Here is a 13,003-nt window from a genome sequence, read left to right on the forward strand (position 1 = left end):
TTCTCAACAGGTTTCTAGGAAAAAGAGTTGATCTGTAGTGATGTCAAACTCCCAAAACCTGTAGCAAGCATGTTCTTTCTTTGTAAGTTCCTCCAAACTGTTCTTACCAAACAGGGCAAGACATGCACAGGGCAAAACCTCAGCTTGAAACTGAGGAGGATATCCATCCCTGGGTTCCTGGCAAGGGTGCATTTTCCAGCAAGTGGAGAGAATCGAGGCTTGATCAAAAATTCGTGGTGTGTTTACAAAAATAAAAATAGGGCATGGGGGTAAGCAAAGCCCACAAGCATCCCAGCATCCATGGAGCAACTCCTTTTGGTCTGTGGGCCTCTGAATGGTGTCTACTGAGATCTCTTGTAGCAGGATGCACACACACAGAAGAATGAATGCATTGTGTTTCCACCTATTGTGCTCTCACGCATATAGGTATACATTGTGGGACAGGAGACGCCAAATACAAACAAACTCTTGGCCCCAGGAACACAAAAATCTTGATTTTTTTTTATAAAGGAATGAAAAATGGGAGAGAGGAGTTGTGAGAAAAATGCATGGAATACATTGTCTCTGTATCTTAGACCAAAATAATATTAATATTAATAATTTTATTTTTTCCAAGTTCTAGGGCCACGATCATCGATATCATAGGATTACAATTTAACAAGATCATCAACAGGATATTAAGTTGAAGGTCATTTTTGATTCTGCTTTCTCAGCTACTCCTGAGTTGGGTGACCCCTGACCCATGAAAGACCACATGTGTGCTCTGGGAAACTTTCTTCTGTAAAACCCTCCTAGAACAAAAGTCTCTGGTCAGGTATTAGAATGCTATAATGTAAAAGAAGAAGAAGCTGTGGAAACCCTAGCCAAAGCTGTAACTGTTAAATATTATTAAGAATGGTGAGAGTCAAGATCCCAGAAGACAAAGCTCTCCTGTGGCTTCATTTCTTTTCATTTTTATAGTTAAATGCTGTAGTTGAGATAATTTTTTAAAATCTCAATATAATATATGTGCCCACCAGTAGTTTAGTGACAAGAATATAAATAGTTTTGTACTTCTCAGAATGGGGGTGAAAAGGTCATCAGCCACAGAGCCCCCCCCTCAACTGGGTGACAGTAATTGTGGTTTTGGAAAAAGAGGAGAATTAGTTGTCCTTTCTCATCTCCTCTTTTGATAGAAGTGTTTTAATGCTATAAAACAAAACAAATAGATCAAAAAAACAAAACAAAAAACAAACAAGAAAAAAAAAGGGGGGGGGCTGTAGCTTACAGGAGCACATTCAATTATTTCAAAGATTGTTATCCTTTGGGCTCCCAGGCAAACCCGGAGGTTGAATACCGACAAGCCAGCAGCTTTCCAATAAAGTGCAGTATTATTGCAGTAGACTTTGTAATACAATTTATGCTGTCATTCATAAATAACAATGCCATATGTCAACCATATTGCTTACACAAGTAAAACCATCAGCGTGTCACTATTTGATTTATCTCAACAACTTCTTCAAATATTGAAGTGTAGATACTGAAGGGGTGTTTAGTGGGGGAACAACGCCCAAATTTTGAAATAAATAAATGCATTGAAGCTTCTGCCTGTTTCTTTATCTGGCTTCAAAGATAGTCAAGGGTAAGAGACCTAGAAAAGAGACCCATCCAGGCCTAAAAAATAAAAATTAGGTTTTTATGTGAACCTTGACCATGTAAAAGCATTTTGTGGTTCTTACTTGGACCTTCTGAGTATATTTTAGGACACAAGCAATGTGTTTCTCAAGAAATTCCCAATCCTAGTGGTCAAATAATGGTCAAAGGCCTTTCTCAAACAACCTTTATCGCTGACTGTAAAAATAATTTTGAACCAAATGGGAATATTTGACCACAGGCAGATTTCACACAACTTATCTCTAGCACTGTAAAAGTAAGCTGGTCTTTTTCCCCCCAACAGTTTGTCAATGCAAAGGTCAAGTGGATACTGGATGGGGCCAGTTCTTCACTATCGGAAGGATTCAGACGAGACACACCCCTCCACCCCCACCCAATCCCACGTGAACACAGTCGTGACTTTTGTCTTCGCATCTCCGTCATGCCCTCGAACGTGTGACAGGGATCATCAACCTTAGACTAAAGAACGTTTTTTGGCTACCCCTCGCACCACACGTGTCCGTGAAGCCTGAGGATTCTGTATGAGTTTAGAAAGGCGGGAAAGAGGCGATCCTTAAAGAGATGCTCAGAGGGCCGCGAATTGCCACCGGACGATCTTGAGCACCAAGGTTTCTGAGAGCAGTCGTTGCTCCCCTTGCCAGACTAATCTCCAGCGGTGAGGACGCGAGAGTGGAGAATCTGGTCCCTATCCGGAGAAGTCGGACCGGGCGTGCCCAGGAGAGTCGACTTTTAGACCCTGCTGCCTTGGAAGCCTAGTGAACCTGACTTGGGAAAAGCCCTTCAACCACTAGTCGCCATCTCTTCCTGCCCTAATAGAGCTCCGCTAACATGAAGATTCACTGGTCCGTTTGCCTTTCTGGCTCCGGCTTGTAGAAAACTTTCTGGGTGAACTACAACCACTATCTTTACTCCTGTTAGCAATTCCCAACCTGCGTGGGTTAAGCACCCCTTGGCATTCCCGCCCGGCTTCACCCGTCCTTCTCCACGAGTTCTGTGTGCCCGTTCGCCCTTGAACCCGCCTCTGGCTCAACCCAAAAGGCCCTAGACTGCAAATCGGCTCCGTACTGAGCCCTTCCGCAAGGAGGCCGCCTCTCAGAAACCACGCGGGACTGACGAGTCGTAAAGCAATTGCAGGGGCAATAAAAAGACATCTCGGTGGGTCTCCCCAGTTCCTTTCTTGTCCACCCCACCGTCCCCCAAGTGCCCGCCCGCCTGGAGAAACAATCAAACAAAAGCTCAAAAGCCAGGAAATGTCCAATTCACTTCCCTTAGAGTTTATTAATTGCCCACACCCATCGTAGGAAACTTGACTGTGTTAAGTGAGGCACGGAAGGCACCTGGAGCTGGGAGACGCAGCCCTCCCTCCCGACAGCGGGAAGCCTGCCGCAACATCCCCAGGCGCCAAGTTCTGTGGCCTTTAGGCAGCTAAGCTGCAGCGTGGCCGTCGAGTTCCGGCCAGCTGGGAGTTGTCTGCGCCTTCTACCTCCCCGCGCCTTTGTTTGGGGGGCTAGAAAGAGGTTGGGGTTACTGGAAAAAACGTGAAGTCTGTAAATTTACTGCCATCAGAGCCCCGGTTGCCTCTAGCATCGGTATTTCCAAGGCTTGCTATATCTCTGCCTTCATACAAGGACCTCTCGCAGCGGAAAGTGCAGACCAGGGCTTGAGTTTGGGAAGTGGCCCCGAAGACCAGTTCCACCATCAGAATAGAGTAACAGTCCACAGAAAGGGAAGGAATTATCATGAATACATCTATTACTCCATGCTTTGGAAACCAGTACATTATTCTCTTCAATGCTCTGAAAATTGTTGTTTATTTAGGAAGTGTGACACAGTTATTGCGTCCTTAGAAAGTAGGGATTTAAGGGGGTTTGGGATTGGCTCCCAAACAGCTTGAAAAAGAAACAGCGCACCTGGGGTCAGGCAGGTCATCACAATAACAAAAAGCGCGTCTACAAAATAAAAGCCCTTTTATAAAGCAAGGCAATCCCGGAAATCCACAGCGAGCCTTCCTGACGACCAAGTTGCTAGGCCTATTCTCAGGTTTAATTGGCAGGCGGTTTATTGGCTCCTTATTGGTGTTGATTGAAATTTTGCTCCCCAGCCCTTTCTTTCAAGAATTAGCATCTCAAATCGATTTACCTGAGTCAATTATCTTTTTAGGGTCTGGGTTTGGTCATAAATTTGAATATTCATTAAACTCACTTTAAATAAATATTCCCTTCCCAGTCACCACCCAGACTTCTGTTATTTCCAAAGAAAGTGTTTTCTTTCCTTTCTTTCTTCCTTCCTTTCTTTCTTCCTTCCTTTCTTTTTTTCTTTCTTTCTTTTTTCTTTCTTTCTTTCTTTTTTCTTTCTTTTTCTTCCTTCCTTCCTTCCTTTCTCTCTTTCTTTCTTCCTAGGTCTCCCATAAAAAGGAATTGATCAGGGAGCTATATTTGAATTAAGACATATTAAATCGATGACAGATACATATCATGCTGTGTTTAACAAGAGTTGTACAAGGAGGCGGGTTCCAGATTCCACACGGCTCTGCTGCAGTATTATCCACGTTTTTACAGCCTTTCCTTCATGCCTCCATCCATTAAACCATTAAATTTCAGCAATTCAATAAAAACAAAGCAGTTATAATCTTGACGAAAAGCCATTTTGAAGGGGGTGGAGGCACCTATTTTATGGCACAATAAAATTGCTCAAAGGTCCATATCATAAACTAGGTTGTGCTTATTTTCCTTATTCACCTTTTTGGGGGGTTTTGTTTGTTTTTTGCTGATAACCTGCAGTAGCAGTAGCGTGCTCTGAGCTGTCATTACTGCCGGTATGGACATTTATTGCCAAGAGGTTGAAATAAAAGGAAAATAATTTGAAATCTCCTTCAAGGAAATGAAGGCAGTGGTAATAATTCCAACGTGACATTTCCCTTATACGCCATCTATACAGATGGCACCATTTTCACCAACCTTTCCATGTCTGAAACAACTCATCATAGAAGTCTCCTCCCCAAATACAGATGTGGATTAGATTATTGCCACTGTGTGTGTGTGTGTTTCTGCTCATGCTCTCCGCCTTTTCCCCAGACTTAAACTTCATTTAAGCTCAAAGAAGAAGGCATTTAGAATGTGATGGCATAATTGTCTTTGTTTGGTTGCCAGCTTTATAAAAGAAATGACATTCCCAAGGTTCATAGGGAGGCTCCTGCAGCATGGTTCACACTGAAGTCAATGGCACTAGCAAATCACTCTGGAAATAATACTTACTTCTTTTGAGGGCCATGATCTGATGACAGCTTTTGGGGGGTTGATCTTTACTCCAACTACAAATGAATAAAGCTTGAACATGGTTGCTTATGTTCCTGCCCCCTACCTCCCACCCACCCCACTCTCCACCTCGGGATGTGTGTGGGGTATCATATTCGACTCCTTAACACTATTTTATAGATGATTTTATGGAAAGGATCAAAATATTTTCACTCTAGTTTGAGCATTTTAGGACATCACAAAATTAAGAATACTTTATTCAAATAAAAAACAAATGACACTTTGGGCGATTGAAACTCCCTAAAAGGGGGATGTCTCACATTTCTCCTCCGCCCCCCCTTCATGATGTAGGGACCTACTTATATTTTTCAAAAAGGTTTGGTGGCAAACGGATCCAAAGGGTAGCATTTGCTAAAAACCAGGGCGTGGGAGCCTAGGTTTTTTTGACTTTCAAGTATGGAATTTCGATTTAACAAGGAGGCAGCTTATTCTATTAATAAATAGGCAAGATACTTGCTGATTTTTAAATATTTTATTTGGTCTATGCCAACTTGTCCTTCTGGAGAAACTGAGTCACATTCTGGGAAGGAAGGAGACATTCTGCTTAAAGGATGTCTCTTATTTAATGGCTTAGGAGAAACGTTATTTGGCCTTCTCTGCCACTGTATCTCTGGGAGGCAAAAGTTCGCCTCCCCGCTCCATATTCCCATCTCCCCGCCCCTCAGGGAGATAAAATCGGAAGTAGCAGATCTAGAACCCATGAGCAGTGAGATTACATCCTGAGTCCATTCCTTTGAACCACATTGAATGGAACCCATGAGCTAAAATAGCCTAAGCAATACTGTACTTTTGGGGAACGATTTATTATATATTATTTTTACTTTGGAGTTTTCCCAAGTTCCATCAAATTGTTTTGCAACCAATTACGTTTACTAGTCGTCCCTATTTATTCTGCCTCCGGTCTATACCCCACGTGGAAGACGAGGTCCATATAAGAAGTTTCTGGCATTGCTACAGATACCATGGCAGGATGGTCACTCGGCCCAGAGATCAGCCGGGGATAATTCAAGAGAGGAGGTAGAAAGTGTTCGGGTACTACCATCCTCAGATCCTTCCCCACCCCCACTCCAGTCGCTTTACCCCTGGTCGGGAGGTCCTCGGACCCCTCGCAATTGGATGCACTCAGGCCCGGAGCTAACAGATGCTCTACGCCATGCGCGTTGACCGAACGTTCTCAGGGGACCGAGTACGCAGGCCAAGCGCAAACTTTCTGCAAGTGGAACTTGGGCACCCGGGGGGAAACCTGCATGCAGAGCTACTGGAGAGGAGGGGGCGCGAAGCGAAAGCGCAGGCGGTCTCGAGCACAGGGGCGGTTCCCCGCTGGGCCCAGAGCCTGAACCGGAGCCAATCGCGCAGCCGAGACAGCTGCCAATCACACGACTCCCTCCAATCCCACCCGTGCCATTTCCAAAAACTCGGTCCCACTGTGCAGCTCAAATGTGGTGTTCACTCTGCCAATCGCTGGAGGATAGAAAGGGGACAAGAATAAGCAGTTAGGAGGCCAGGACACAAGAAGTTAAAGAGCGCCTAATATATACATGTTTTTGAAGGCGGGCAGAGGGGAAAAAAGTGCCCCCAGCGAGGGTCTATGGGTCTGATTGTATAGTTATGATGGAGCCCCCTTTGAGCAAGAGGAACCCGCAAGCGCTGAGATTAGTGGATTTGGCAACGGCTCAGGCCCAGCAGCTTCAGAATATGACAGGATTCCCGGTGCTGGCCGGCCCGCCCGCCCACTCCCAACTTCGCGCCGTCGCCGCGCATCTCCACCCGCGGGACCCAGACACTGACCCCGGCGCGGCCAGCACTGCGCTCGGACCCGAGCACATGGCACAGGCCAGTGGGCACGGCCCCAGCCCTCCCGCTCAAGCGCTCCAGGGACAGCCCCAGGCTCCCGCGCCCGCCGCCCGCTCCGCGGCCTCAGGGGCGCACCCGGGCGCCCGAACCCACCCCGACGGCGGGGGCAGCGGTGGCGCGCAGGCCTCGGCGCCCCCGCCTCCAGCCCCTCCTCTTCCTCCCTCCCAGTCCCCCTCTCCCCCTCCCCCGCCTCCTCCTTCTGCCCTCTCGGGCTACGCCGCCACCAACAGTGGCGGCGGCGGCAGCAGCGGCAAAGGCCACAGCAGGGACGTCGTCCTCCGGAGGGACCTTTCCGCCACGGCCCCCGAGGCGGCCATGCACGGGGCCCCGCTCGGAGGGGAGCAGCGGTCCGGCAGCAGCTCCCCCCAGCATCCAACCCCGCCTCCCCACCCAGCCGGGATGTTCATCTCGGCCAGCGGCACCTACGCGGGCCGGGACGGTGGCGGCCCCGCGCTCTTTCCCGCGCTGCACGACTCTCCAGGGGCTCCTGGCGGCCACCCGCTCAACGGCCAGATGCGTCTGGGGCTGGCGGCCGCTGCTGCGGCAGCGGCCGAGCTGTACGGCCGCGCGGAGCCACCCTTCGCTCCGCGCTCAGGGGACGCGCACTACGGGGCGGTGGCGGCCGCCGCGGCCGCTGCCTTGCACGGCTACGGTGCCGTGAACTTAAACCTGAACCTGGCTGCGGCCGCGGCAGCCGCGGCGGCCGCGGGGCCCGGGCCCCACCTGCAGCACCACGCGCCGCCCCCGGCGCCACCGCCAGCGCCCGCGCCGCACCCGCACCACCCCCACCTCCCGGGGGCGGCCGGGGCCTTCCTGCGCTACATGCGGCAGCCAATCAAGCGGGAGCTCATCTGCAAGTGGCTGGACCCGGAGGAATTGGCCGGGCCGCCGCCCGCGGTCAGCGGCGCCAAGCCCTGCTCCAAAACTTTCGGCACCATGCACGAGCTGGTGAACCACGTCACTGTGGAGCACGTGGGCGGCCCGGAGCAGAGCAGCCACGTCTGCTTCTGGGAGGACTGTCCGCGCGAGGGCAAGCCCTTCAAGGCCAAGTACAAGCTCATCAACCACATCCGCGTTCACACCGGTGAAAAGCCCTTCCCCTGCCCATTCCCGGGCTGCGGCAAGGTCTTCGCGCGCTCCGAGAACCTCAAGATCCACAAGCGCACTCATACAGGTGGGTGTTTGTCCCCGGCCGCGCCGCCGCCACCACCGCCTGCGCCGCCTCCTCGCCGCTGCTTCGCCTTCTGCTCGCTTTCATTTTTCCCTCCTTCTGCTGCTTCTCCACATACGTATAACCCGGACATGTGACTTCTTTTTTTTCTCTCCCCCTCCCCCCCTTTTTTTCTATGAATAAGTAATTCGATAGCACACACAGGCTCCGCGCTGGCCTCTCTCTTGGCGGAGTCTCCAGCGCGCCCGCAGCCCCTCCGCCGGGACCGGCAAAGCGCTCCAGCCGCCACCGCCTCCTCCGCCGCCCGGGAGCAGCAGCAGCAGCAGCAGGAAGGCGCCCAGGACGGTCGGCAGCCCCCACGCGCCCAGCCCTGGGAGGTCCGGAGGCCCATGGGGAAGGGACCTCTGACTGGGGTCACCCGGTGGCACCTTCCTTCCTCACGGGACGCAGGTCTCAAGCGACCGCTGCGTTGCCGAGATGCGGCGTGGGAGGGGCGCGTGGGATTTGCTGCGGTTTGGGGGCTGATCAGTGCGGTCTCACCCGGGAATCAGGGGTCCCGGTGCCACCGGGTCCGGTTGAGGAAGGCCTGAGGGAGAGAGTACAGCACCCTGGGACCTTAGGAGGCAGCCAGCCATTCACACGCTCTTCACGGGAGCGCATCTCACACCAGTTCACACATTTCTGGTTCCTGTGACACCACGACCTCCCTCCTACGCACAGCCTCACTCAACACTTCACTTACATACCCTCACACACTTTCCGCCGGCCCTACTTAGAGTGTGTTGGGGCACTGGAGAAGTTGGCTTTTGTCCTTTTAAAGAAGGTTTTGGCACCAGTGAGGGTGGTTTCCTGGGTCGGTAAGGCCTACCCCTCTGTGGAACTTGGGGAAAACTCTCAGCACCGTGAGGATCCTCCTCCTATTGTAACCCACGTCGTGGCTCTGGTGTGGAAGGCTGGGGCGTGGGACAGTAGAGGGACGGGTCCTGTGGCCTTGTAGAATGCACAATCGCGCCAAGCGAAAGCGCTGTGGAGCGCGGGTGTAGTCAAGATTTATATGAGAGACAATATTACTCCTCCGAGGACACTTAGGTAACCCGAGTTTACATTCAATAATCATTTGACTGATTTATCTGCGCATCTGGGACGAAGAGGCAGCCCGAAACATGGGCCCTTATGTAGGACCTACCGGACTGAGGCCTTGAGGTCTTTATGAGAGCACCCTGGTTCGCAGCCTCAGGCCTTGCTTTTGCGGCCCTACACCTTGCAGGCTTCCCTGTGACTAGCAGGACCCGGAGAAGGATAGGACCGCCTAGAAGTACATTTTCCCTCGAGGCCTCTTCTCCCCTCCCCCTTCCCTTTTCGTAACTGGGATCAATTCTCCTTAATGACTTTTCCAAACGGAAACTTCCCACGAGACTCTCGTAAAAACAACCAGGCCAGCTAAGGCAGCAGAATGCAAAACACTTCCCCCACGCAGCCAGGGTTAAAGGGAACTTCAAAATGCTGTGCTGGAGGCTTTGGGCCCTCTCCACTTTCCCAGACCTCGAGAGGCGAGTGGACCTTACCCTGGAGGCTACTGATAGCTGACCAAGGAAAAACTGACTGACAGACTCCCATCATGGCTTTTGGGTTCCCACAGGATAGGCTGCCCTCTGACCCTATCCGTGGCAGCAAGTGGTGGGATTTTCTTGCTGGTTCCACGTAGTAGGGATAATTACATTGCTTGTTCCCACTTCCAGAGGCTGCATGGACCCTTGCAGGTGGAGCTGGTGGGGCGCCCCTCGAGAGGGATGGATACCGGCACTGCCAGATTCGGTTCTTAGCCAGCGTGCTACTGTTTGGCTGTCCCCGGGCTTTCTGAGCCAATGGGCATTGTATCGAGAGATAGACCATCTCTACTTCCTTTCCTCCCTGCCACACTGCCTTCCATTGTGGGGTTATCTGGGATCCCAGAGCAGATGGATCAAAGGACTAATCCCCAGCCCACTCCTGAAGGCCTGTTTCCTGACCCACGTGCCCTACAGCTGCTTTTATAACCTGTGTCTGACTGGTGTCTAGAGGGCGTTGGCAAGATCTAGGCCATATCTACACAGCTCTTTGCTACAGGCACCAAGTCTCCAAAGCTCTGCATAGTTCAATTTTGACATGACCCCTCTGTCAGCGTCTGTAACGGAAACACTGGGGTCGCCCAGCCCTTCTGGTTAGGCACTCCCAGGCCCTTAAGCAACATCGGCTGTTAAATTGTATCTAACTTCTTTTTCTTCCTCTCTCCGGCCCCTGTCCTTTATTCGCTAGCCTCTTCCTTATTTCTACCCCCATCTCCTTCACTGAGTCCTGCTGCTTTTTCTCCAGTGGAATGGAGGAACCAGCAATATTCAACACTTGTTTTTCCCAATGTAGGCTGCTCAGAAAAATGAGAATTTTGAAAAGTAGTGTATTTTCTTGGAATGAATAAAACCACTTAAGCCTTCATATTGAAGGGCTGATTATATGTGTATATAAATATATAACACATAGTATATATTTAAAGGATGCTCTGTTAAACGAGGCTTACCTTGAACTTACAGTGTAATACAGAAATCCTGACAAATCCATGTTCTGATAGGAAGGGATTAATTAATCTAGAGAATTTTAAAGGCTGTAATTATCATTGTGAGTTGTGTATCCCTTCGACTGGTGGGTTAATGTAGGAGGTACATTTCAAAAATAACTAATTTCCTTTTTAAACAGTATTCTGGAAAGTTATATTTTAGGCACCTAAATACTTTCAGCTGGATTATACTCTGGCATTGGAGCAGTTACCATTGGTGGAACAGGAAAGAAAAAAGACCTCATTGAAATATTGGTATGGAGAAAGTAAGATAATTACCCACAGAGGTTTATCTACTGTTATGCCTTTTTGAAATATATTATCCAAAACAAAGAACATTTTCCTATGTTCTGTGCTGGTTTTTTGTTTTATATTGGTTTTTTTTAAAATCCTCTCAATGGAAAAAAAATAGTATTAAAACAGTATTATGGGATGACTTATTCAGTTTGGGGCCTGAATACATCAAGCTCATAGATACTGAGGTCAGAGGGAAACTCAATTATAATCTGACCTGTTGTCATCTTCTCTTTTTCATAAACACCAAAGTGGTTTGGCTAAATGTCCCTAGTTACAGCTCACTAAACAGTTACTTCCTGGACATGTGGCCTATGTTTAAGGAGTTGTGTTTTGGGGGCTGATGTAAAATAAAGAGGTGATAGGTCAAAGGACCTCGTTTTGTTTTTTGTTTTTTTTTTAATGGTTTTGAGTATTAAGGAGTGAAGAAAGCTGTCAGGTTAAGTGTCCTTAGGGCACAAGGTAGAGGCATGTTTACTAGTGTCTGTTCCTTACACACCTTATAGGTGGTAACGCAGACACCAATGCTCATCCAACTTTGTAAGATCTCAGGATAAGGTTGTGTGTTTCACAGATGTCATTATTTCCGAAGAGAAGTGTGTTCAGTTTTTCTCCTTTCCTTTCCCATCAGTGAATCTAGGGAGAGTCTCAATAATGTGCCATTATCATCTCTCTATGCCCCCAGTTACTGTAAATTAGTATATATGTTTGTGTGTGTGTTTCTTTTTCTATGATTCTCATTTATAACCATTGTTTTGGAAATATGGTTTCATTGGTGTTTATCTTAACAGGGAATCTTCCACTTGTGTTCAGGCCTTAAGGGAGAGAGAGAGAGAGAGAGAGAGAGAGAGAGAGAGAGAGAGAGAGAGAGAGAGAGAGAGAGAATGAATGATGGTGTGGCGTGGAAGCCGTTGGTGGCCTTCAGAGGCACATCCTGGACTTCAGATTTCCCTCTGACACCCCTGGTGCTCCCCCAATCCAAGCAAAGCCTCCAGGCCAGTGGACACAGGCCAGTCCTGGCAGTGTCTGGAATACTGCAGTTAGGAATAAAGCTGGGAGTTGCTCTTGGGGGAAGGGGGACAAGAATGTACCCCTAGCTCTGTTCTAAGATTGCATCAAATGAGAGATCTCTGGGAAGCCATTGTTAACCTCTCCTGTGTTTCGTTACAGGGGAAAAGCCTTTCAAATGTGAATTTGACGGCTGCGACAGGAAGTTTGCCAATAGCAGTGATCGAAAGAAGCACTCCCATGTCCACACCAGCGACAAGCCGTACTACTGTAAGATTCGAGGCTGTGATAAATCCTATACCCACCCGAGCTCTCTGAGGAAGCACATGAAGATTCACTGCAAGTCCCCCCCACCTTCTCCAGGAGCCCTTGGTTACTCATCAGTGGGGACTCCGGTGGGGGACACTTTGTCCCCTGTGCTGGACCCAACCAGGAGTCGATCCAGCACTCTGTCCCCTCAGGTGACCAACCTCAATGAGTGGTATGTTTGCCAGGCCAGTGGGGCCCCCAGCCACCTCCACACACCTTCCAGCAACGGAACCACCTCTGAGTCTGAAGATGAAGAAATGTACGGGAATCCTGAAGTCGTGCGGACGATACATTAGAATGACTATTAATAAGTGAGATAGTAAGTGGGAGTCCTTGGACCGTATCCTAACCTGAGACAATGCGGAGCCTGAGACAAGCTGGTGACTCAGACTTGCAACCGGGTCTAATTAGCCCTATTTATTCAGTATGAAACCCTATGGTGTTTATACATTTAATTAATTTAATTAAGATATTTGGGTTTTTTTTTTCCTCTTTCTCCTAAAAAAACAAAAAACAAACAAATGAAAAAGAAAACAGAACTGGAGATGCAATTCAGTGCTAGAGTGCTTGCCTAGCATGCATAGGCCCTGGGTTCAGTCTCTAGCACTGAAAAAATAAAATAGAAGTAATAGCAAACAAATAAAAAGCAACCAAGCTGGACTTGTCCATTGCAGTAGGACAGACCTGGAAGCAGAGTCTAGCAGGGAAAAGTAGTGGAGAAATTGAGATATACACTGCCAATACAGTGTGCGTGTATGTGTGCGTGTGTGTGTGTGTGTGTGTGTCTGTGTGGAGTATACTATTAAGCGA

At 49.0% G+C, this 13,003-nt stretch overlaps 1 protein-coding gene across 1 annotated transcript; it reads left to right on the forward strand.

The window, feature by feature from the left end:
• The first annotated feature begins 5,387 nt into the window (after positions 1–5,387).
• On the forward strand, positions 5,388–12,735 carry Zic5 (Zic family member 5). Its single transcript, XM_057785888.1, has 2 exons — positions 5,388–7,995; positions 12,047–12,735. Exons 1-2 carry the CDS (start codon positions 6,576–6,578, stop codon positions 12,487–12,489), a joined length of 1,863 nt encoding a protein of 620 aa, XP_057641871.1. The 5' UTR covers positions 5,388–6,575; the 3' UTR covers positions 12,490–12,735.
• Positions 12,736–13,003: the final 268 nt, after the last annotated feature.

The sequence above is a fragment of the Chionomys nivalis genome, chromosome 12, assembly GCF_950005125.1.
Source record: "Chionomys nivalis chromosome 12, mChiNiv1.1, whole genome shotgun sequence".
NCBI lineage: Eukaryota > Metazoa > Chordata > Mammalia > Rodentia > Cricetidae > Chionomys > Chionomys nivalis.

Coding starts and splice junctions, on each gene's coding strand:
- Zic5 (XM_057785888.1), top strand. CDS start 6,576: ATGATGGAGCCCCCTTTGAGCAAGAGGAACCCGCAAGCGCTGAGATTA. Junction 7,996..12,046: donor CCACAAGCGCACTCATACAG/GTGGGTGTTTGT, acceptor GTTTCGTTACAG/GGGAAAAGCCTTTCAAATGT.